Source organism: Phasianus colchicus, chromosome 1 (genome assembly GCF_987193195.1).
Source record: "Phasianus colchicus chromosome 1, bPhaCol1.hap1.1, whole genome shotgun sequence".
Classification (NCBI taxonomy): domain Eukaryota; kingdom Metazoa; phylum Chordata; class Aves; order Galliformes; family Phasianidae; genus Phasianus; species Phasianus colchicus.
In genome coordinates, this window is record NC_143436.1 from 130,468,059 (window position 1) to 130,494,103 (window position 26,045).

At 37.2% G+C, this 26,045-nt stretch overlaps 1 protein-coding gene across 1 annotated transcript in view; it reads left to right on the forward strand.

Annotated features, from left to right (window-relative positions):
• Positions 1 to 174: 174 nt before the first annotated feature.
• Positions 175 to 26,045, forward strand: part of LOC116230791 (interleukin-5 receptor subunit alpha-like) — a 28,552-nt gene continuing 2,681 nt past the window's right edge. Inside the window, exons 1-11 of the mRNA XM_031596158.2 lie at positions 175 to 263; positions 5,921 to 6,086; positions 10,890 to 11,131; positions 11,448 to 11,602; positions 11,736 to 11,883; positions 12,397 to 12,505; positions 12,638 to 12,825; positions 15,656 to 15,792; positions 19,256 to 19,400; positions 23,812 to 23,899; positions 25,593 to 25,683. Of these exons, the coding sequence (XP_031452018.2) occupies positions 11,029 to 11,131; positions 11,448 to 11,602; positions 11,736 to 11,883; positions 12,397 to 12,505; positions 12,638 to 12,825; positions 15,656 to 15,792; positions 19,256 to 19,400; positions 23,812 to 23,899; positions 25,593 to 25,683 (1,164 nt within the window). The 5' untranslated portion in view covers positions 175 to 263; positions 5,921 to 6,086; positions 10,890 to 11,028. The remainder of the gene's footprint in view (positions 264 to 5,920; positions 6,087 to 10,889; positions 11,132 to 11,447; positions 11,603 to 11,735; positions 11,884 to 12,396; positions 12,506 to 12,637; positions 12,826 to 15,655; positions 15,793 to 19,255; positions 19,401 to 23,811; positions 23,900 to 25,592; positions 25,684 to 26,045) is intronic.

The following is a 26,045-nucleotide window of genomic DNA, read 5'->3' on the forward strand; positions in this document are numbered from 1 at the left end:
ATTCTGTGATGCTATGATGTTATGATTCTATGATTCTATGACAGTGGAAGCTACAGTCTTACCAAATATGTAGAAGCAGAAACTTAAGCATGTCTCATTGGGAATCTCCAACCTGTTAAATGGGGAATTACCAAAGCTCATAAATGGCACTGTAGAAAGCCATACATTTTGTCTTCTCCATCAGAAGCTTGTGTGCCCTTATTCTAAGAGACAGAAGGAGTGAATTGTGCGTGGATTGCAACAGCTGCAAAGGTCTGCCAAAGGTAAGGGCTAACATTACTTTTCAAAACTTCAGGTAAGAATCATTCTTCTCTTTCAAATTCTTCCTGGAAGCCAAAGCACTCTTCTCCTCCTCTGTTGAGAAAATCAGAACTGTGCTAGAGCAGCCTTCCTCCAACCTAACTTTTCCTTGCAACCTTATTTATTTATTAATTCATTTATTTTTTATCCAGTGACACCTGAGTAAAAAACTTTAATCTGAGAAATAAAGTTTACAAGTATTATCCACTGGGAAACTGCAGAGTTTTTTCTTCCTGACTCAAAACAAATCCCTACAACAAAATAAACATCTAAACAAATAATGATTGTTTTCAAAGCATATGTGTAGATTTTAGAAGGCTCTTCTTTCATATTCTTCAAAAATTTAGAATTGATCTGTTTTGTTGAAAGTCTAACATATTAAGTTTTTATCAGAAATATATATGTATATATTTAAACTTATGGCAAATATCAGTGCCCACAGATCATTCTTTTGATTGAGAATAGAATTGCTTCAAAGAGCACACAGAATGGCTCATCCAAACCTATGCTTGGTTGCTTCAAAGCATCTGAAGTCAGCAGCTTGCTGACTTTCAGTGTGATTTCTCTGCTTATATTCTCACTCAAAGGAGATTGAAAGTCCACAAGAATTTAGAGGTATATTTTTTTGTTGATGAGCTCCAGGTGATTAATAAAGAGATAAGAGTTTAAAGAAGCAGAACATCAATATTGAACAGTATGTAAGAGTATGAACAGCTGATCTAGGAACCTATCTTTCTATAAAACAGAATTAGTTTTTAAAAATCTGCCTACATGAACGCAATGCCGATGATTTTATTAGTCTGTACAGTTGCAAAGAAGTTGACTATTTTGGAAATGTGATTAGCAAATCTGTTTCATCAACAAATAATTTATTTGCTTGCGGTTGGTGGGTTGGTGAGTTTCATATCATCAGCTTTCTTGGCAACAAGTCAGTTTTATTTCAAGTCAGTGATAGAAACCACTCTTCTGTAGCTACTATTTTGATTTTGGGCAGGTAGGGTTTGGTGGAGAAGGAGTGCCATGAGGATAAGAAAGTCCTTCCAAAAATAATGATTCCCTTTTAAATGTTCCAGACTGCATAGAAAATTTCAAAGTATTGATCAGAATCTGATATCTTATCACACAAGATATTCAAGCACTGACAACAGAAATTGTACTATACATACACTATATATATATATTACAGAATCACAGAGTCACAGAATCACAGAATGGCCAGGGTTGGAAGGTACCTCAAGGATCATGAGTCTCCAACCCTCTTGCCACATGCAGGGCCACCAACCTCCACATTTAATATTGGACCAGGCTGCCCAGAGCCCCATCCAATCTGGCCTTGAACACCTCCAGGAACGGGGCATCCACAGCCTCCCTGGGCAGCCTGTTCCAGCACCTCACCACTCTCTCTGTGAAGAATTTCCCCCTGACATCCAACTTAAATTTTCCCTCCCTCAACTTAAAACCATTTCCCCTTGTCCTGCTGTCACTCACCCTTTCAAAGGGCTGATTCCCCTCCTCTTTGTAGGCTCCCTTTAGGTACTGAAAGGCTGCAATGAGGTCACCCTGCAGCCTTCTTTTCTCCAGGCTGAACAAGCCCAGCTCCCTCAGCCTGTCCTCATAGGGAAGGTACTCCAGTCCCCTGATCATCTTCGTGGCCCGCCTCTGGACCCTATTAACATCTTATATACTATATATACTTTAACAGCTATCAACATGTGAAATCAAATAAGATAGAGACTCATCTCACCTTAAGGTTAACTCATACAGTCTATCAGGTGAGTCATACTTTGATTTGACCAGATTACTACTCATTATGATTGAATTTCAACCCCCTACACATGCACATCCCTCACCTCCCTTTCTTCTTCCCTCCTGTAGAGATAAACCTTTTAAAAACTGTCAGATTTAGAAAAAAAAAAAAGATTCTGATAAAGAACATTTTGTTTCATTCCTTTAATGGAGCACTCTGAATATTTCTCCATGCTTCTCTAAACAATAAGTTTAAGAATGTTCTTTGCAATGGTTCATTCTATTTTCCTTCCCAGTCAGCATGCACAAAATGCTTCAGATGCTCAGAAACGATCTTTGTTCTTACAGTATCTTTAGACTTCAAGTTTTAATACTTCAGATGGTCTCCCGCCAAGCTTCAGTTTATTTGCAAATTGCTGTTTCAAACTGTTTCCTATTTGGATTCCTGAAGATTTTGTAAAGTGAAGACTCCTGTGTCCTTCAACTAATTGCTTCATCTCAGAAACCAGTTTTCAATAAGGAGTAATCTGGTGCTACCCTGTGGCTCTCTTTGGCCAGCTAACAAAGACAGTGTGTGTGTGCAGGTGATAATCTCTATGAAGACAAGAATATTAGTGTCTTTTTTGCAGCCAAATCTGAAAGGGAAAAAAGCCTCAATCCTCACTCAGAAAGGATTGGAGCTCTGTTTTTTTCCATCTTTCTCTCCCTTATCTGTCCCCATGCTAAGTTGTGAATATTCTATTGTAGGTACAAAGTGGGTCCAATTTATTCTAATGCATCTATAATGATAATACTGTCAGTACTATCAGCATTGTCTTCTAATTCAAATCTTTCATTGATTCTTTGCAATTAACTACGAACAAGCATGTTTATACAATATTGCAGTGTTTTAAAAGTCTCTTTCCCACCTCAGTGTAGGTTTTGACTGTAATTCATATTAACTTTTACAGATTTAGAAAAACAGAGAAACAAAAGCGTTCCAAAATTAACTTGTATGGTCAACTGATGGCTATTTACTGTAGTTGACAATTTTTGGAAAGAAAAGAACAACAAAAAGCATCTATCCAAAAAACGACTTTCTCTGGCTAATCTTGTTTTGCTTTACATACATGTGCATCTATCCAGTTTCAAGAGCACTAGCGAAGTTATCCTTAACAAAATAAATGTTACATTTTGAGACTGTAGATTCAGAGTAGAAGGCCATGTAAACAGCTACCATCACTATTTTGTGAAACAGAAATGTTAAGTTCAGCTTCAAAACAGAATTAAAAGACCCAAATGGTGGTAGATTAATCACTGCAGTAGAAAAGTGTCATGCCAGAATTCCTTTCTGCTAACAAGAACATATGATTTCAGGTCACTCCCTTTACCTCACTGATGTCCTTTCATTTTGCCTCACTGTTCCTCTTCAGCAAGAATGGCCAATATCTTTGAAATACCATTTTTACTTCACTGCAGAGCAGAAAATGAGATTTTCTTTTCTTCCTCTGTTGACGTAAACAGAGGTGGAATTAAAGAGCAACCCAAATGCCACCAGCACATGGTTAGAAGCACTTGTTGCTCTAACTCAACACAAAACAATTCAGGAGAATGAGAGAAGGGAAAATCCATGTCATGTAGCCACATGCATGAGTCTTCACTGGAACTATATTTTAGCACAGTGCTTGGATGACCACAAAACAAATGATTGCTTATTTCTGAATTTTGCATAGGTCACTGGCTTTCTGGAAAGTTATGAGCAGTTCCTTTTCACAGGCAGATAAACTTTGGGTGAAGTAATGCTAAGTGCATTGCTTTTATGGATATTTTTAATTATAAAACATGCTGTTTTCATCAACCCAAATCCACATGCAGCTGCAATGAAGAACCTCCACTTTGCTTGGTGTAGGAGTCTACTAATGATGGAAAGAAGTGTTGAACTCCTGTCATTTGTACTTTTCTGAATAAGGTTAAAAATGTGTGTGAATATTAAAAAAAGGAAAATGCCCGCAATGTAGTTTTCTTCCATTTCATCTTTAATTACTTGAAATTATAAAAAAACTCCAGATAACATACTACTACTAGGTAATGAATGGATTTTTTCTGAAGTCAGCAATGGCAGTATTTCATTAATGTAGGAAGAAACGTGCTGCAATTGCTAACATGCATTCATCAGTTCAGTCTACAAACAACACTTAAACCAGATTAAATAGTTTGAGAGTAAGCAGAAGGCACATGAAAATAAGTTTTTTTACATATTAAAAATAAAGTACTGAGCCTGTGGCCAGGTTTGCTATTATTACCACTGGACTTCAGACCTACGGTCACATTCGTCTCATTTAAATGGAACACACCTAGAAACTTAGTTGAAGTTGTTAAGAATTACCCCCCTTTGTCTAAGCCATTGCTAGAGAGGTAAGACTTCCTGTATTCTCTCACCTTTAAGCTTAGGACTGATAAACACCAAAACAAGGGAGCAGAAAGAGGTAAAAATGTTCTTTTGGCCTTGTGTTGCATAACTATGGTTTCTGGTGTTAAAAATAAAACTACATGTGGACCTAAATGCATTATTTTCTAATCTAAAACTGATATTAAATTATTTAATCTGTGAATCCGAGAAATACAGGTATAAAGTAGTCACATTAATCACAGCAGAAATAAACAACACTCATATTATTAAAAGAATGAGCTATATTATGTATAACCAAGGTATAAATCAGCAGTTTTGGAGGCTTCAGTAGTAAGAATTTGGAACACTTCATTGAGCTTTAGTATGAGATTTCTTCTTGTTTGTTTGTTTGCTTGTATTAATTTTATTTTAACTTCTGTATTTTTAATATGGATTATACAGAATAAAAAACATTTCCATTGTTTCCTTTTACAACCTCTGCATGAGACTGAATTGAAGACATTTTGCAATTAAAGCAAGGAGAGGAATGGATCCTTCCTCTGTTAGCATCTGTCTACTGTGTCTGGTTGCTAAAGATGGGGAAAACTGAAGTTCAAGAGCCAGTTTCTATGCTCTAGAGTGGAGCACAGCAGTGTATACATAGCATACAACAGGAAAAAGACTGATTTGTTCAACTGCTTGTGGCATTGCATGTAAAAATGAGACTTTTAAGAAGATGAAGAGCTTGTCCAATTTAGAGATTTTTTAAAAAGGCATTTAATAATATACTCTTGACACATTAGACACATTTCAAGTCTTTGCACCAAAACCTGGAAAGTTTCAAATGCTCAGCAAATAACTTTTAACTGGAACAAAGAGGTGTGTCAGTTCCAAACCATATTCCCAGAAAGACAGGAATGAATTATCCAAAATTTTCCCATCAAATTCAGCTTAAGGGGAAAACTAGAATACAAAATATCAGCTTGTATGAATAAAATGATACATTAATAGTAAATCCATGAATTAGATGTTAAGTTGAGCAAAGCTTCTGGGAATAAAACAGATAAAAATGCCTGTTCAAAAAGAAGGAGTTGTTTGTTCTTTTACCTTCATGAGATTTTTTAAGTCTATCATTCTGTCATTGTAGTTGTTACTACATAATTAATTTATTTTGATTTATTCCACCTTGAAGCATGTATATTAATCACCAGAAAACCAGGAGAACAGTGGCAAGTGGCAGTGTATGATCTTTCTTGGATTTTAATTTCATATCTATCACTTGCACTACATAGTTTAATTTATTCTGAAATATGACTTTTTTGTGAAAGATAAAAACTCATTGCAGTATGTAAAACGTTTGGAAATCTTTCTTCTCCAAATGAAAAGAGAAAAAATAGTAACATGATGTTCACCGGGTCAGTCATTAAGGTGTGTCCCTTTTCAAGGTGTTCTGAAGAATTTGACTAATGTTCCAGTTGATGTTCATGGTGTGTTTTCCTCCCGCAGGAGGAAGTGACAGCAGCAGTGGGCTTTCCTGAGATGGTGTCTTGAGAAAAAGGGAAGTCTCCTGAATCATTTCTTGCTATAGTCTTTGAGACATTCTCCCGTGCTTATCTCTACAGCTTCTCAGCCCAAATGATGCTACAGGCAATTAACATGAATTAAAGAGAAGGTAAGATTTGAAAAAAACGAAGCTGAATAGTCTGCTATTTGAACTGTATACATTTAAAATGTATTTATTTGACCTATGCTTTTTATTTCATTATTCCTTATTCAATGCCAACATTATGTACTATATGGGGACTTCAGAAAATATGAATCTGTAGCCTTAAATTATGTGTAAGTTTTAGATATTTCTTCATGATTCAACTAGTTCTCATGATGCTTTTTAATTTGCATTTCAGCTTAAAAATGAAAATCTTATTGCCTAATGATTGAATTTGTCCTATAAATTCTGCACAATGTATATTTCAGGAATACCCGAGATTGCCTTTCTGGATGATTTAACAATTTTTTTTCGAAGAAAATATTTAAAAAAATGTTCTTACTTAGATCTTATCTTTTGTATTTAGAAGTAGTCAAATAATCAGACCCACAAGTTTCAAAAATGTATTTATTCAGATGCATAGCCAGAGCAAACCTCTATACTTCAGGACATTCCCTATTCTCTTGAACTTTTAAAATTAAACAGCTATTTTTCCACACATCTGTAGTAGCTAGTCTAAGTTTTGCTCAGATGGGTTTTGCTACTTTCATTTTCTTGTCCTAACTGTCTACTTTCCAGATTCACCAGGTGTGTTTTGCACATTTTCTGTAGTCTCTGCAGATGTTCTGGTGCGTGGCAGGCGCACTGCCATACATTACTTCCCCTGTACATAACTCTAGCAACCCACTATTGCATAACAAAGACATTGCTTGGCAGAAACCATCTGGCATCGGTTATACCTGGAATCCAAACAAAAAAAACAGGGAATTAAGCAAAAGACAGTAACAACAAAAGCTGCTAATTATAAGAATAGTATTTTTTTTAATTATTAAGAATACTTTAATCTCCCAGGCAACAAACAGGACCCGGGGAAACAGTCACAAGTTGCACGAGAGGAAATTTAGATTAGACGTAAGAAAATCTTTTTTTCTCAGAGAGTGGTCAGGCACTGGAATGGCTGCCCAGGGAGGTGGTGGAGTTGCCCCTGGCAGTGTTCAAGAGGCGTCTGGATGAGGAGCTACCAGATATGGTTTAGTGGCTTGTGGTAGTAATGGCAATTGGAAGACGGTTGGATTAAATGATCTTGTAGATCCTTTCCAACCTTGTGATTCTATGATTCTATGATTCTGTGATAATAAAAGAGGTTTGTTGTGGAACTTTTTGACAGATAACTGTTTAGAAAACAATCTGACTTCGTTGATTTTTGGTTATTTTTTATATAATTTACATTATTCACATAGTTTTATCCTATTAAAACAGCTGAACTGTCATTATATTTGCCTAGAATCTATTTCTCCAGAGTGGGCCTTTAAAACACAAAAAGTCAGGCTGTGAATTTTATTTTGCATCTCATGGACTGAATTTTGGCACCATATGCCAACATAAAGCTGTTTGTAATTAAAACAACACTACACAGACTGTTCTGTCTGTTCATGTTTGAGAAAAAATATTCTGTGACCCTGCTTATCTGAATGGACATTAATGAAAATATGCTTGCTTTGACAAGTAGTGGATCTAAAAGCCTTTTATCTTTGGATGTCTTTTAATTCCCTTTTGATCACCTGTATGTTTTCCCTTTGCTGTATTTTGGGGACCAATTCATTGACTATTTCATGAGAATGAATGCATATACTTCTATGGAGCCATACAACATGCATCCCACAATTATGAAGGAACGGGCTGACCTGGCTGCCAACCTGCTCTCCATCATATTTGAAAAATCGTGGCTGCCAGGCAAAGTTCCTAGTGAGTGACTGGAAAAAAGGAAATATTAATCTCATATTCAAAGAAGGGAGAAAGGAAGACCCAAGGAACTCAGGCCTTTGAGCCTCATCTCTGTACCTGGGAAGATCGTGGAGCCAATTCTCCTGGAAGAGATGTTAAGGCACATGTGAGGTGTGGAGGTGATTTGAGACAGCTAGTATGGCTTTACCAAGGGTAGATCGTGCCAGATCTATCTGATGGCCTTCAATGATGGAGTGGTGGTATCGGTGGACAAAGGACATCATCTACCTGGACTTATGCACAGCCTTGACATGATCGTACACCTCATCTTCTAAATTGGAGACAAATGAATTTGAAGGCTGGACTACTAAGTAGACAAAGAATTGATTGGATGGTCACTGCTAGAAGATTGTGGTCAATGGCTCTATGTCCAAGTGGGGGCTGGTCGTGAGTGGTGTCCCCCAAGGATTTGTCTTGGGACCAGTGCTCTTCAACATCTTTATCAACAACATGGTGGGATTGAGAGCAACCTCAGCAAGTTTGTTGATGACAGCAAACTGAGTGGTGCAGTTGACACAATAGAAGGGAGGAATGCTGTCCAGAGGACCTGGACATACTCATGAAGTGGGCACAAAAGAACATAAGGAGGTTTAACAAGGACAACTGTAAGGTGTTGCACTTGGGTTGAGGAAGTCCCAGATATGAGTACAGACTGGGGAAAGAACTCATTGAAATCAGCCCTGTGGAGAAGGACTTGGGAATCTTGGTGGACAAAAAGCTGGACATGAGCCAGCATTGAGTGCTTGCAGCCTGAAACGCCAACAGTATCCTGGGCTACATCGAAGGAAAGTCAGCCAGCAGGGAGAGGGAAGGGATTTTCCCCCTGTATTCTGCCCTTGTGAGGCCCCATCTGAAGTGATATGTCCAAACCTGGAAGCCGCAAGTACAGGAAGGATGTAGAGCTGTTGAAGGAGGTCCAGATGAGGGCCATGAAGGGCTGGAGCACCTCTTCTATGAAGAAAGGTTTAGGGACCTGAGCTTGTTTAGCCTGGAGAAGGCTCCCATGAGACCTCATTGTGGCCTTCCAGTACATGAAGATAGCTTACGAGCCAGGGGAACCAACTTCTTACACAGTCTGATAGTGATGGAACAAGGAGGAATGGTTTTAAACTTAGAGGGGGGAAATTCAGATTGGATGTTAGAAAGACATTTTTTGCTCAGAGGGTTGTGAGGCACTGGAACAGGTTGTCCAGAGAGGTAGTGGATGCCTCATCTTTGGAGGCATTCAAGGCCAAATTGGTTGAGATCCTGGGCAGCTTGATCTGCTGGTTGGCAATCCCGTCAATGGCAGGGGGTTGGAGCTTAATGAACTTTAAGGTCCCTCAAAGCCATTCTATGATACTTTGATTGTGTATAAACATAATACATGACCTGTTGGGTCACATAATCCACAACTTTGGCCAACTCCTGCATCCATAGTTGCTGAATTAGAGATGTTATAGCATTTCTTCCTATCAAACTTCTTAGTCCCTTTCCACAGACCTACTCTCCACAAGTTTACTTTGCCTTGTTCTCAGCCTGCTGATATTGTCTTCCATGACACCTCCCATGGCAGCAGATTGCCCGAGTTCACTGTGCTCTGAGCAGAGGGTTGCCTTCAGTGCCTTCAGTGTTGTACAAAAGGTACACCTAGGAGCAAGTTGCCTCTGGGAAACAGCAGTACTTTTTCCTGAAATACCCTTTTTTGACTCAAACTGATGGTTGCCTTTTAAATAATCATTCAGGCTTAGAAACCTTCTTTCTCTACTACTGTTTCCTCCCTCCCTCTGAGTTCAGTCAGTTATATTGCCTCACAGATTATTTCTATTTTTGTTCCTAACACTGACAACATTTCCTTCTTTAAGATTTATTTTGTTCCTTTTCCTATTTTAAATCTTTTCACTTACATTTTTCACAAGTGTCATGGTACTCACAGCTACAAATATTTCATATTTAGCTTTTTAGCGTTTTTCACCCCATTTTCCTCTTTCTACTGACTGAAGTAAAGTACATAAATGTTCCTAAGAGTACTTTGGATTGCTTTAGTGTGGGTTTGGTTGTAAACAAAAGTGAGAACCTGAGAACAATGCAATTCATTAAATTACCTCTTGCTTACTGCATTGTACCAAAATAACATTATAAATGTACTTATATGTGCATCTGTATGTGTATATGTGTATGTATACATTTCCAGGTAACTTCATTGTGTAAACATGTAAACTTTTTTGGAGTGTGCTAAACATTCACACATTTTCCTCTACACAGCCTGTGCCTCTTGTTAGTCAGTTTATCAAGAGCACTGTGATAGACAGTTCCTCTAGGAGGCCTTCTGCTGTTTCCCAGATGAAGTACATGGAGTATGAGTGTGTATGGTTTAGTACTGAAAAACATAAAACTCAACATAAATGAGTTAGTTGGTGAATGAAAGACCCTGATCATAGAGACTTGTTCATTCTGTAGAGAACTGTCTGCGAAGTCATCCTACATCAAGAGATCTGCCTTTGAATAAACATTTTAGTTGTCTGAGCAATTTACATATCTTTCTAAAACCAACTTTAACCAGTGCACAGTCTGCTTACTGTATCCCAAAGTTAGCAAAGGTGGTACAGTCTTCCCAATACTCACTTTTACGAATGTCATGATTAATTTCTCCTCTCCTCAGATAGTTGCAGTTGCTTGGAACAGGTAATATGAATTACAGCCCAGAAGTGACAGTTGGCCTGCTGCTATTAGAGGCTAGGTCACTCACACAAATAGAGCTTCTGGTTATGTCAAGTGATTCCCACTCAAACTGTCTGCTATCAGGCACTATCAATATTGTAATTTCAGTGATCTTACCATACAATCAGTGCAACAGCCCAGTTCAAAACCAGTTCAATATGATAAATATCCTCTTTGACTATGGTACACAGCTCAAGCACAAGTTTAAATACAAGCATCCTCGTAACAGCAGTCAGTGACCAACAAGACTCATTAACCATGTGTCATTTCATGTTTACTTCCTAGACTTCTGACATCACTTCAGTGGTTAAGTGACGGTGTCATATTATTTCACAGATGAAAAATGAAAACATCGTGTTCTAAGTGAGCCAAACTTGGAACTAAATTCTCAGTTTCTACAAATCTGTGACCTTAAGCACTTAATATGACATATGTTACATATGTTCCTGTTGTGCTGATGCTAAGCTTTTTCCAACATAAGACACTGTTTTCCACTGGTTTGGCAAGAAGACAACCAGATGTAGTGGGTAAGTAAAAAATTAAGTAATGTTTCATCCCATGCTAGCCATCCCAGTTACCTTGTCAAGTCTCTTTCTACAACCAATAGGAAAATTGTCCAAGGCAGGTAAAAGTGAATTACCTAACCTTTTTGGGAGATGTAGATGGGTAAACATGAATCTCACTATTAAAGTCACTCATATTATTGAATGTGATCACCTATTCTATGTGAGAACAGAGCTCCCAGGGCGAGCTGATGAGTGTGCAGGCCTTATTGGGAGACAAATCCTTTGTGTATGTAGTATGAGACCACTTTTCCTCTCAGTAATGTCATTCTAATTGCAGATGAACTTCGGCTACATAATGATCTGCAGGTTACCAAGAAAGAGTCACAAGTTATTCTGTACTGGAACAACAACCTGACAAAAGAAGAGACAGAGAAGTACAGTGTGAAGTATATTCTGAGTTACACATTCTTTGATACATTTCAGGAAAGGAAAGTAAGTTGTTCAGTGGTTACATGTAGTTTAAGTGAAATCACACATTACTTCATTTGGTAGATGAATTTGCATAATTTGCCTTTCAGTCATTGCTACTGTCTGTCTTAATGTAATTCCTTCTTTCTCTTTTTAGGAAAGACTACGGGAAAAGAAAAAAAGGATACGTCTTGAGCTACATCCTGGTTTTAAAGCTAAAGTTAAAACACAGGTTTTTATGAAAGAAACAGAAGACCTAATTAAGGAGGGCAGCTGGACAGAATGTACATACAGGTCTCCTCCAGGTCAGCTATTTCCTGCATGTCATTAAGACATATAAGCATTCCTTGTAATGTTCTGTCTTATTTGGAGACATATAGTTTCTAAAAGCTAATGATTATCTTATATTTTTTAAATATTCATTTAAGAGAATGACATATAGCATTTTGTAATATTGATAATTATTTAAGACATGTTCAGGTTCACCTCAGCTGAGTGAGATGTCAGAATGTTATTCCAAGTCTCCATCTTCCTTTTGTATTATCTGGTTTCAGGAAACCTTAGAACAGTAGAGTTCTTCAGCTAGTATTCCAGATGTTTTTTTTCTCTTTAACTGCATTAGTAAGGCTTTTGGTTGTAGTATCAGAAGCACTTCTCAGTTATTATTGCCCCATAAGTCCATTTTCTCTTATCCAGTACTTATCCGCCCCTCTAGAGATAAGGATACAAGACAAGTTTTAAAGACATCCATTGTGTTCCTAGAAAATCTAAGTAACAGAAATGGCACACTTTCTTTTTCTCTCCTTTCTTTGTTGCAGTATATATTCAGAATCTTTCATGCATCATATATAATATTTCTTTTTTCAATTGCACCTGGCATATTAAAGCAGAAGATCCTGCAGATGTCCAGTATTTTTTTTCATACAGGTAAGGATCTTGTGCAAAATCAGTAAATTAGTATGAAACTATGGTTTGTTTGTTTTAAAACACTAAATCTGTCATACCTTGTCTAAGATCTATTATACCTTGATCTGAAAGACTCATATTTCCTTCCCACAGACACACAGAAAAATATTTTGAGTGCCAGCAATATATAAGAAATGCAAGAAATAAAAATATTGGATGCCACATGAAAGATATATCTTTCCAACCACTAAGGAAAATAATTTTAAACATATCTGTAGTAGATCTGAGAAATAATTCCAGAAGACTGTCTTATTATAAAGGTTTTACACCTCAAAAAATAGGTAAGTATTGTCTATTACTGCCTATTATGAAAAACTTGTTTATTGGTTATTTCATTGATCTGGAATCAAGGAAACAAAAGAGAGAAGTGTGACAAAATTAGAATATTATTTCCAACTTGCTCTACATTTATATCCCTGGGAATTTTACACAAAGATAAAAAAAAAAAAAAAAGATTGTGACTCAAATGTCTTTAGGTTTATTCTTTGAATTAATATTATTGTTTACCAAAATTACCCTTTAGAAAATAATAGGATATTGTGAGAAAATGTTCTAAAGATTTAATTCCATGTAATTTGAAAAGCATTATACTATTCTTTCCTCCAGTTTTTCTCTTTGCTGTCATTTCTTTCTCTTATTTTCCTGAGGAAAACAAGTTAATGTAGAGAATAAACACACATCCATCATTAATAACTGTATTTGAGAATATGAGTGTTATGAAACATTAAAAACATCTCTATTTACGAAGCCATTTTTAGTTAAAAATAGTTTGATAGTGATTTTTAACTACTGACAACCGAATGATCAGATATATTTATTTTTCTTATCTTCTCTGTGATGCTTAAATTAATCTCATTAGTAAACAATCCTCCTGAGCTTTAGCACAGATTGCAGAATCAAATATGTTTCAAATTATGAATGTATTGATCATATTCCAGACTTGTAACACAGGAATCAGGATGACTCAAGTGAAAGCAAAAACTCAGTCAAATTTATCAAAATCTCTTCTGAGCTGGATTTGATTTACTGTGTTTTCATACATTAGAATTATTGGCTTTACCTTAGTATTTGCACTGCAGTCAGAAGTAGTTAAAAGCAATATGTTCTGTTTTAGCAAAATAAAATATCTTCACGAAAATCTTTTTTTCTGGGGAAAAAAATAAAAATGAGGAGGGAAGAACTAATCTGCAGGAATACCGTGCTGTGTGTTCCATAGACAACCTGGAGGAGCTCACTGCTGGTTAAGCCAGCAGCTTCCCCTCCTGCCCCAGTGCCAAGCAGAAACCCATCTTACTTCTAAAATACATTGCAAAAGTTTCATGGCATGCAGCAAACTTACCCTCAGCTTACAGGGCAACTCAGTCCTCGCTGTCTAAATGGTTGAATCATACAGTGTTTAAGGTTGGAAAAGACCTCTCAGATCATCTTGTCCAAACCTCAGTGCACTCACAACAGGATGATATCCTCTGGGAAAAATATCTCAGAGGTGAAAAATATGTCTTTATCACTTTGGAGATTGAACACAAAGGTGATGTTGCTTACCTTCCTCACCTTTCATGGCTTGTGGTGCACCTTGACCCCTAAGGTGAGTTCTGGTCACTGCCAATAGGGTCAGATTTTGGGGCAGGCAGAACAGAACAACTTTACAGTGCTGAGGTTGGTATAGATGCTTTTGTTGACTTTGTGGAGCACTCTCATTGCTCCAAAATGAAAGTCTTCTAGATGGGAAAGGCAAAATAAAAGCCAAAAAGGGAACCTCAAACACGACATACCTTCCTGTAGAGCAATACAGGGCCATGTAGCCACAGCTGCAGGAAAACTCAGCACCACATTGCAGCCGTGCAACTAGCCCAGTCCCACAGCTTTGTGGTGAATGTATCTCTGATGGTAGGGCTGATTAGAGAACTGCAACTGTGGTTCGTCCCTTTGTGGCAATGCAACATCAGCTGGGAGGGGTTCCTGCTGCCTGAACACCCTGCACACACCTGTACCCAGATCAGTGTCTCAGTTGACTCCATGATAGAAAGTGGCTGTGGACTTGCTTATCTACAACAAATGCTAAAACCTAAAAATGCAAAAATGTCCCTTGCTTCCAAACCAGTTCACCTTCCCTCTCCGAAAAAAAACCACACGGCCACTGCACGGCTTGCATTTTATGATGGGAACATAGTGGTGGTGGTGGAATTGAGTTGGAAAGGACTTCTAAATGTCACCAAGTCCAACCCTCCTGCAATGAACAGGGAAAAAGCTACATCAGGGTGATCAAAGCCCTATCCAGCCTTATCTTGAATGACCCCAGGAATAGGGCATCCACCACCTCTCCTGTCAATCTCCACCTTACCTCCTGCCTCCACCCAACCTCCACCCAATCTCCTGCCTCACCACACTTTTTATAATAACTTCTTCCTTATATCAGGTACCATTTTTTCCTCGTTTAGTTTGAAACCATTCTCCTTGTCCTGTCACAACACAGCCTGCTAAAGAGTCTGTCCCTTTTTCTTATTGCCCCCCTTTAGATACTGAAAGGCCACTCTCAGGTCTCCCCATACCCTTCTTTTCTCCAGGCTGAACAGCCCCAGCTCTCTCAGCCTGTCCTCATAAGGGAAGTGTTCCACTCCTTGGATCTTTTTTATGGTCCTCCTCTGGACACATTCCAAGAGGTTCATGTCCCTTTTTCATCTCCTAAGCTTGCATTGCTCCAATGGAAAAACATTTTTCTATATCAAGTTTTCTTCTGCTCATTTGCAAGAAGAAATAAATATTATAGGCACGTGTAACAAACCTGCCACTAGTTGCCATCCCTTCAATATCCCATCAGTGAGGGCTCTAACTCCATTATTTTCAAAATTATATCACTGGGCTCATAGACAGTCTTGGGGTATCCCATGAGACATAGTGGAAATACTGAGAAGAAAAAAATCTTTCCCTTTATTTTGAGGCAGAAATGAATGCCGTTCAGTGAGTGACACTTTTAAAGAAAATGTCTCATTCACTGAGCGTTTTCTTTGCAAGTGGTAACTCCATACTAGACAATTGTCTGTTTCAAGGGCTGATGCACATAAATATGAGAAACAACATAAAGTGCACAAACCTCTCTGTACTCATTTTCAGAGAAACTGAACCCACCGATCAACGTCTCTGTTTCCCTTGAAAACAGAAGTATTAAAATTCACTGGAAACCCCCGCCTACCATTGGTTCAGGAGAAAAAAAGTGCTTTAAGTATCAAGTGAAAATAACAGACAGTAAGGTAATCATATTTTTGGTAATACACTTACTCCACATAGCATAATTTCTATAAAAATAGGCATCCCTTGTGTTTAAAGGAATTAAAATTCAAACAAACTTTGAAGAAATCCCAAGGTCTTTCATAAATAATCCAATTTTTTTTGTCTTTCTCAACAAAAAGAGAAAAACAACATATTTTATGACTTCTTCAGATTTACACTTGCATTCAAGTGGGCTTTTTTGTTTGCTTTGTTTTTCATTAATTTGACTGTTACATTAACATCACTTAGATTTCTGACCTTTTATTATTGATAAAAGATGCTAACTTGTGAATACTGAGAAATAAAAATAATGGTGGAAACTTTTTTTTTTTTTTTTTTTTTTTTTTAAGAGAGGTAATGTTCAACCTGAAGAATATATTATTAAAAAATGTTCAAGGTCATTTTTTCTGTATCTTTTCTGTCCAAAGATAGGACTTTCATGTTTAATTTTTTTCTTCACTTTGAGGAAAAAAATGGATCATTACTGTTGCACTGTTAAGATACTATGTGTTTTGCCAGAAAGATGCTGGCCAATATAAATTGGGCAGATTCCAGCATACCATGTTTGATCTGGAATTGAAGTTATCTTATTCTCTACAGAAATAATATATAGATTTATTTACCCTTTTCCTTATATAAATATGCTCAGCTATTTTCAGAGTTGTTCAGAAGGAAGTTAAAGATTTTAAAATGTAATTATACCTGTAGTATTTGTTTGATGAAGAGAGTTATTCCAACTAAAGGACATATTTCTTTTGTTAAGTGTTTCCTGAGATGATTATAGTGAAAGAAAATTTTTTAAATCTAAAGCATGTACTGATTGAAACCAAAAGACTTTAAAAGTAAAAAGAGAAAAACATTTACATGAATTAAAGATGGTTGATTAGGGATAGATTGGAGCACCTTTCTTGTGAGGTACACCTCAGAGAGCTGGAACTTGTCCTCCTGGAGATGAGGAGGCTGAGGGAGGTCTCATCAGGGTATATAAATACCTGAAGGGATGGTGCAAAGAGGACACATCCAGGCTGTTCTCTGTGATGCCCAGTGCCAGGACAAGAGGCATTGGGCACAAACTGGCACACAGGAGCTCCCTCTGAATGTCAGGCAACACTCCTGTGCTGTGCAGGTGACGGAGCAGCAGCACAGGCTGCCCAGAGGCTGTGGGGTCTCCTCCTTGGGGAGCTCCAGCAGCCGCCTGGATGTGGCCCTGGGCAGCCTGCTCTCGGGGGCCCTGCTGGAGCTGGAGCTGGGCCTGAGGGACCCAGAGGGCCCTGCCTGCCTCAGCCATCCTATGACTCTTCGAAATCATACTTTTTTTTTTTTTTTTTTTTAAAAGCTGAATATAAATATAATTCTATCCTGCACAGAACATTTTGAATCTATTTTTGTCTGAATAGCATCTCTTCCTTCTTGATGTCCCACATGAATTTTGAGATAACATGTAAAAGCAGCGTGTTAGAAAAATGCTTGTAGATATATTAAAGCATTCTCTTTTCTGGACAGAAACTTTAAAAAAGCTTGATTTGAAATGTAGCTGCATAACCCTGCATTTTAGAAGGAAATTAATAAATTGTAGAAAGACAGTATTGGTTAAAGCATGTGATTTTCTACCATAGAAATAGAACTATGTCAGCTCTCAATGTACTCCTCAAAACTAAAATATATTTGCTAATTTAGATTGCAATATTAATTTGTTCCTGAAATTTGCAATCAGGCTTTAGCCTTGCAAAGATTTCCTCTCATACTTAATTCATGCCTTATTCAGTGAATAATTCATGTGAAATGCATGTGAATCCTTGCAGGATTGTGGTTACAATTTACATGTCAATATTGTTATATCTACATACAGAACTAAAATAATCATTCCTGTTATTTGCATATATTATATATATTTAATAATCTTTCATTGTGTATCAGCAGCTTCTTTTAACAGTAAAAAATAGAAGAGTGTTGTAGCTTAGCTTGTGGAGTATGGTGCAAGTATGGTGGCAGTACCAGCTGGCAGTTTAAAATTATACAGTAGTAAGAGTTGAAATGTTTTCACACAGCTTCTTATTTACACTCACAAAGAGTAGGAAGCACTTAACTGAACATAAGATACTGAGAAGTTCAGATATGTATTTGAACGTGAATTTTCTGAGACTTTGGTGTTTTTGTTCAAGCTCTCTTCTAAGCTGTGTTTTCCTTGAAGCACCTATATCTTTGCTAACCTATACCTGAATGAGGGGGGCTTAGGGTGTGTTTGAGGAGAATCAGTGTCAAAGCTAGTAACAATTAAAGAGTAGTTATGTACAAAATGAGGAGACAAAGGTAAGGAAAAAATCACAGTGATGTTACAGGAGCAATAGGAGGGAGGAGAATGGAGCACGACTGAGGTTCTGCGTTAATTGTTATTAGGGTTTCCACGAGCAGGGTTATAGATATTTGTTGACAGATACTTAAGAGGATGATCAAAATATGCAAATCTGTATTTATTATGAATACCAAAGGAAGTGACTATGTGAATACTTATGTTAATAATACTGCAATACAAAGAGACAAAGCTTAAAAGTAGGGAGTAAAGTCTACAGATGTATGAAAGCTAGGAAGAGTTAGCTAGAAGTACAGAAAATAAGACTTGAATTTGAAAGGATGAAATCTGAAATCAGCAAGTCAAAATTCAGCAATGAGGAAAATACTATTGTTAGGAAATATAGGTCAAATATGCAAAATCCAAATGAGGAATTAATGTGTAGGCAGAAATGCAGAACAAAAAGGTCTGTGGATTACAGTGAGCCACAAACTGAGTCAGTAATTCCATGTTGTTGCATAAAGGTCAAAAGCTGTTAAAGTGTGTATGACAGACATGTCATATGTAAGATGTAGATTGTGACTCATTCTTCTAGATACTAAGTTTGGCTCCAGGTTTTCTAGGTTTTGATAGATGGTCTGAACTGTAATGAACACATCTTGTGTATTTTTTATCTTTTGTAGTGGCATACTTTGATTTGTAGGCACAATTAAAGATGTTTCAAGATAGTCACTAAAGTAATAGACAATATTCAGCATTAGACGTCTGAAAACTGTGTTTTTTTCCACCAGAAAACCAAAGGCAACATACTATCCCCACAAAAACCTTATAACTTATAGTTTTATTGTTATTGTATTCACCCTACACTTGGAGTAAGAAAAAAATTAAAGGGGAATCAGTGATTTCAGATACTTACCATTTGACCAAAGCTGATACATTCTTTCATCTTATCAGTTCCAGCCTCTTCTTGATTTTCTAAGTTTTAATACGCCATCAAAAAGACAGATTGTAATTGAATATAAACATTTTTTTTTGAAAATCTTTTTCCAGTAGATTTGAGATATAAATAATAGTATTTGACATTCCTAGACTTGTATCTGTTTCAACTGCAAAATGAAATCACAAAAAATAACCCCCGAAAACTGTCTTCATAGATTGTAGATGTCACTGAAGAGAAATACGAGTATCTACTTCTTAGACCAGCAAAAAAGTGTACTGCACAAGTGAGGGCCAAGAAAGAGGTATGCATAGCAAACAAGATTTGGAGTGATTGGAGTGAACCGGTGATTATTTATGATGGTAAGTTATCATACATTTACCATGTGTAATTCCTGTCACCATTTATGTTAGGATCACTCAGCATATTTAATTTCTGTTCTCCTTTTTGCTACTTCACTGTACTGTAGCAGTACAAAGAGATCCACTCCATATACCAGGTCTCACAGCTCTACATGCTGTGGGGAAACAGAGTCCTTGAATTAATGGGTTGTATTTCCTTTGTCCTTAGTTTAGCACAGGGCAGATCTCTTAAGGTGACTCGTGACAGCCTCTAGAAGGCAAAAATGGCACACAACACCTTTCTGCCTTTTCTGCAATGGACATCTTTACAAATGATCTCAGCTAGAGTTTGTAAGCCAGGAAACTCATGAATATCATAATGTTCATTAAATCACAGTCCATAGGAACTAAAGCTAACATTTTTATTACTATATTAAGTAAATATAATCTGGAACATTGTGTCCAGTTCTGGGCCTCTCAGTTCAAGGACAGGGAACTGCTGGAGAGAGTCCAGTACAGAGCCACAAAGATGATTAAAGGAATGGAGCATCTCTGTTACAAAGAAAGGCTGAGGGAGCTGGGTCTCTTTAGTTTGGAGGAGACTGAGGGGTGACCTCATTAATGTTTATAAAAATATGTAAAGGGTGAGGATGTCAGGAACATGGAACCAGGCTTTCCTCAGTGACATCCAATGGTAAGATAAGGGGCAGTGGGTGCAAGCTGGAAAACAGGATGTTCTGTATAAATATGAGAAAACACTTCTTCATGGTGAGGGTAACAGAACACTGGAATGGCTGCCCAGAGAAGTTGTGGGGCCTCCTTCTCTGGAGACATTCAAAACCTGCCTGGATGCATTCTTGTGTGACCTGATCTAGGTGTTGTGCTCTGGCAGGCAGATTGGACTAGGTGATCTTTCAAGGTTCTGTCCAATCCCTGACATTCTGTGATTCTGTGAATAATTTCTCATCTGACAGAGATAAGAAGTGGTTAAGCTCTAATTCAAGTACATGTGCTCTGACTCCCACCATTTGCTTTAGTATAAATTAAACAAAAGCCATGTTTTTTTCCTTCACCTCCTATGACTAGATTTTAATTTGTATGCTAACAAGGGAAACTGGTACTTTCCATGGTTAAAAAAATGCCTCCATGTACAGTTGCTTCATGATGTCAGGTTGGGTAAAAGGGAATCAGTAGAATGGGATGGATAACACTCAATACTTAGGTAGAGAAAGTGGTGCACAGGCTTGTCACTGAATGACAGCATGTAAAAATGTTCAATGTTATTGCTAATAAAACAATACAATATAAATATTTAATGCAACAGACTATGCATTTTGGAATATGACTTTCTGATCCATTAAGATTCAGGTACGTGCTTATCTGAAGAGACAGGAAATGCAATGGCAGGCATTGCTATTTTTGCAATGGATTGAATGTAAATTCAGTAACAGAGTTTATAGAATATTGCCTGCCTACTCCTTTCAGATACCTCACCACATCCTACTGTTCTGTTGGCACCTCTCAGCTACCATCTCTGTTGGATTAGATTCACTCACTTCATTTCAGAAGACTTCACTTCTGAAATGCTTGTAGAGTGGAGCTCCATCTGCTCACTGTGATGAAAGAGAGGATGCACTTCTGTCCATCAGAGATTTGAACTATTCATCAGAAATTCCCATTTCTTCTCAATGAATAGAAAAAGAAACTTGGTCAGTAGCATGGCCAGCATATGTCTGCCTGGTGTCTTGTGTCAGGCTGGGCACATTTGAGCTGAAGTGTAGACAGCGGAGGAAGGGGAAATTTGAAGGGCTTTTCCTTGTAAGGAGATGATGTACATTTACCCATTCCCTGCCAGCCCCTCATCAGAAGAGGAAAATGGACCTGGGCAGTCACCCATCCTAATTACAGCCTACAAAACCTTGCTTTCAGCAGCTGCAACAGTCCTTCAACTGTTTTCAACACCACTGCTTTCCCAACTTCCTCAACAGCTGTTGTTGAGGTTAACAATCACAACTTGTTTTCTCTACTTCAGGAAAGATCGTGGTAGACAGGACAGCCATTGCTTATATTATGTCATATCTCCATGTGTTTGGTGCAGAAAGTTGATTTGCCTCTGGAGCATGTAACTGCACAAGTTCATGTAATACAGCAATTTCCCTTCTTCCTTCCTGTATTTGGAGAGGATCAGTGGCTTTTGTAATATGAATCTATGGAGTATATTACATTGAGGGATCACAGACTCAGGCAACTTTTTAAACAACTCCTTTGATGCTTAGAGAGGGTTTTCTGGCTGTTTTATGTTGTATTCAGCTGAAATGACTTTGGCTGTTTTTAACTGGGAAAATATATAATAAATGGATGTTATGAAATGTACTTTAATACTGCCTAGACTTTTTTAAAAGTCTGTCATTAGTAGTATAATTCATGGTAACTTCATGGAAGATCCATGTCTTCCTAATTTTTTAGACACAGTGATTATAAAAGATTGAGACATTCTGTGGAGTAAAGTGAAAGGGAAAAAAAACCAAAAAACTTCCATTAGGTATTTTTATTTCAGAATGTGTCAGTTTTTCTGCTGAAAGTCTTAAAGCAACGTGAACTGACCTGCTTTTATTTTATTTTTTTTTAATTTCACGTGACACTCCAATGTTTCATCTAAAAAATACATTTCTTTAAGAATGCATTTTTCAGAGACATTTCATTCTCCATTTAAAAAGCTGATACATCAAAACGAAATAACATAATTCAAAACATAACTAAAATATTTGTTCTGAAATGTTCCTTTGACATGAAAAGAATTTGTTAATTTTCTCATGGGAAACATATTCATTTTCCACCAGAATTAGCATATGCCCTTGAAAAATAAGACAATTTAAACTGAACTGTTCGGTATGGAAACTTTCCGCTAAAAGAAAAATGTTTGATCAGCTTTATTCATATATAGAAACTTGAAATAATTGGTCTAATTTTTGGAGCTTCTGAGCATTCATAGATCACTTTGAAGTTAATAGCAATTCAGAGGTGTTCTGAATTCTGCAGACCAAGCCAATTGTTTTGGTTCAATTTACTGTTGTATGTGACTGAGTTTAAGCATTTGCATATGAAAAACAAACAAACAAACAAAAAAACATCCAAAACAAAATTTATGCCAAAGCATAAATTAACCTAACTAAAAGAACGCATGCTTTTTGTCTTCCAACTTTCTGAAACAAAGAAAGAAAGCAAGAGGACCAAACCTCTTTGTGGTTTGGCTGACACAGAGACCACTGCTTCCCCTTGTCTTGAGTGTGTACGTCAGAAAGGATTACCAGCAGAACAATCACCTCAAAATGAAGTATTAATGCTTCATGGTCCAGAAATTGTTCAGAACATATTTTCTGAGCACTCAACCCGAAAGACAAGGGAAAAACTTCCTTTTCAGCTTAAAGTGAATGGAGAATAGCTTTGTATTTTAGTAGAACATAAAGATTTTTCTGCGCAGAGGTCTGAGAGCTTTTCTTCTTTTCACATTAATTTTGTGGAATTTTATATTTTTGTTTAAACCACAAATGGGTTCAAACCATTTTGTTTGAATTTTATCTAGATTGGCCATAAAATCGTTCTGACCTAGGACTACTAACATTTCAAGAACTGTTCCTTCCTGTTTTTCTTCTTCAAAGTACTTAGTTCAAAGTCATGGTTCTAAAGTCAGGTATTAAACAAAAACACAATTGGAAAACAAAAAACAACAACAAAAAAAACCAAACATTTTTGATTGGGTTATTCTAGAGGAAGGAATACAAAGTACAAAACAGTAATATTTTCTGAATAGTATAAATATGTCTTTCAGAATGTTTTCTTGCATTTCTTTAGGTAAGTCTAATGCAAAAAATACGTTGCCTCTTGATTCAAAGAGGTTTTTTTTTTTTTTTTTTTTTGACAAAAAGATTTTGCTTTCATTTTGCCTTAAATCAGTTACAGCTGTGAAGGGGTGAACAGGCAGCGGCAGAGGGCTGATGGTGTGTGGAGATGAGAGGTGGCAACAGCAGGAATTCAGAAGCAGCTTGGGCAGCAGCAGGAGTGTCAGCAACAGACGGACAGACAGGCAGACAGAAGACCATGATATCCAGGCTGGGTGAAAGCATGCTGTGAAAGGACTGACCATGCCAAGCACAGGAGAGCAGAAATCCAGGCAAAGGAGCAAATGGAATCCACTGGTGCAGGGGAAGATGAGGAAAGTGTGGGATCAAGGTAGCAGCAAGGCTGAGGGTTAAAAGAAGAACAGTGCTGAAGTCAGAAGGCCCAGTTTCCCTTAAAAAGCTTGGTGAAAAGATTCTTTAAATCTGTAGCAGCCCAGAAATGATGAAATATTTATGAGTCATTAATATATAATTCATCAATTTATGAACTACCCTTTCCCATATTATTAACATTATCATTTCTTCTTTTTAAGAAGAAACTGTGGACAGCAAACTACTAAGCCTCACATTGTTCAGCCTTCTGATTTTCCTTGGAAGTTTGTTGATATGTGCGTGTAGAAGGTAATACACATTTCTGACAGATAATACAATTTTTTGGTGTAAGAGAGATCTTTTCAAATGAATTATTTCTTACAAAAAGCAGTGCAGTAATGGTGCAGTAACAGTATTGCTTTATCAGAGGTGTGCAGTAATGCACCATTACTGAGCACCTCACAGATTCCATCACTGTCCCTGGAGCTCCAGTCTCATAAGATGCTCTCAGCTGTATCTCTGCCACTAGCCTGACTGCTCCTCTCAGTGTGATTTTGCCCCATGGTTTTATGGATTCTGCATTCTGAGCTACCAACACTAATCATACCAAAGATGAAGTGCATTTCCCATGTTGCCCAACTTCATTTCATAATTCATGGGTATTGCCTAGAGCATTCCTTTCCTCTAAATCAGACAGCTTACAAGAAATAAGTAAAAAAAATGAAAGTCAGGCTGACAGAAGTAATTTGCTTTGCTGTACCATTAGTGTCCCTACACCCGCCATAAATTAATGCAACCAAAAGACTCCACACCATTACTTTTCTGCTCAGCTACTTATATTTCCTACTGATATAACAGAGAAGGCTGTCTTGAACTGGAAAAAGAATAAATCAGGATATGCTGATAAGTCAAGATGCCTTAGTATTTGGAAGGTGTGATACAAAATAGAAGCAGTGTTAGAAGTAAATTAATTAATTAATTAATTAATTGAAAACCAAATAAAGTTCCTGGTAAGGATAAAAGAAGTTACTATACACTTTATATTGGCAGACAAGAACTCAGGGAACTCTGGATCTGAAACTGTTAAAATACAGTATACAATACTTCTACTGACACAAGGAAAGCAATTAAAAACCACCTGCATCTAAACATAAAACAATATTCTGGTCAAATAATAAGGAGTGTGTCTGGTCTCAGGAGATCAGTTCTGCTGGTAGATTTCTTTTGTGGTAAATTTACAGTACTGAAAACCAACATATAACCCTTTGTTATAGTGCAAAATATTTTCATGGTTCTGTGCAGACCTCACTCTTGCTCAACTTGAATTGTGCTAAATTTCAGTAAAGGAATTAAAAGACATTTCTGACACGATGCCTGCCCCTGTTCTCTATGTTTCTTCCTTTGATTATCACATTTTATAGGCAGTATTTTTACTTATGAAAACAGGAGCATTTTTCTGGCTATAAGCATGGTAGCATGCCACAGGTTCTTGTTTTTGTTGAAATTCAAATGCAGGAGCATATCCATACAATCCTTTTAAAACTTTAGCAAGTTAAAACTGGTGAGGTGAAAGAAGAGCTAGGAAAAATGCTGAGCAAAATGTCTGTGTTAAAACAAAAAAGAGTAGAATAGCTTTAGAAATAGAAGATGTCTGCCTAATGCTAACATCTAATTCATTTTATTTTTTTGGCACCTACAGTCTTCACTGAAGCGTTCAAGACACCTTTCTAGTCAGTGGAAAGAGCTCTGGAGTATCTCTGGAGGCTATTAGGCAGCTCCTGACCACCTAAATTTAGATGTGTTTGTTACATTCCACTGAATCTTTCACTCGGACCACAGACTGTGCTCCATTTGAGTGGATGTTTCCTCTCCATATTTAAGTTTCTTACTCATTTAAATTGCTACCCGATGTCTGTTTCAGATGGATCTATTGCAAAGTATTATTGAATAATTTGTTCCTGCAGATATTCTAGAGTTATGTGTCTGTATCACTCTCTTGTAGGTATAGATTCCTGGAAGTTATAACCATGCCCTTTCCAGGTCCTACAGATAAAGTTACAACTTGGTTAGCTACAGATGAGACTCATCACCAGGTAGAGTATCTTTTTTCTCTTGCTACAATGATATGCGTTATATTACCTGCAATCAGAGTAGCATAACATTGCATTTGAGCAGTGGATCAGTTTTAAGAAGAACGGTGGAAGGTATGCAAAGTGTTTGTACTGAAACTGAAAGAGAACAGAGTGTTTCTGGAGATTACAGGAATACAATTTTCTTAGAAAGTATCATCTCCTCAGGAAATTACTACCTTAAGTGTGTCTCAAAGAGAGATTGTTTCAGCATTTCCACACTCAATGGACCATTCTTTTAAAAAGCAACCATGACTTCTTCCAGAATAATCAGTTCTACAGTCTTACAGGTATAAGAATGTGGGAAAGTTATGAAAGGGAAGTTC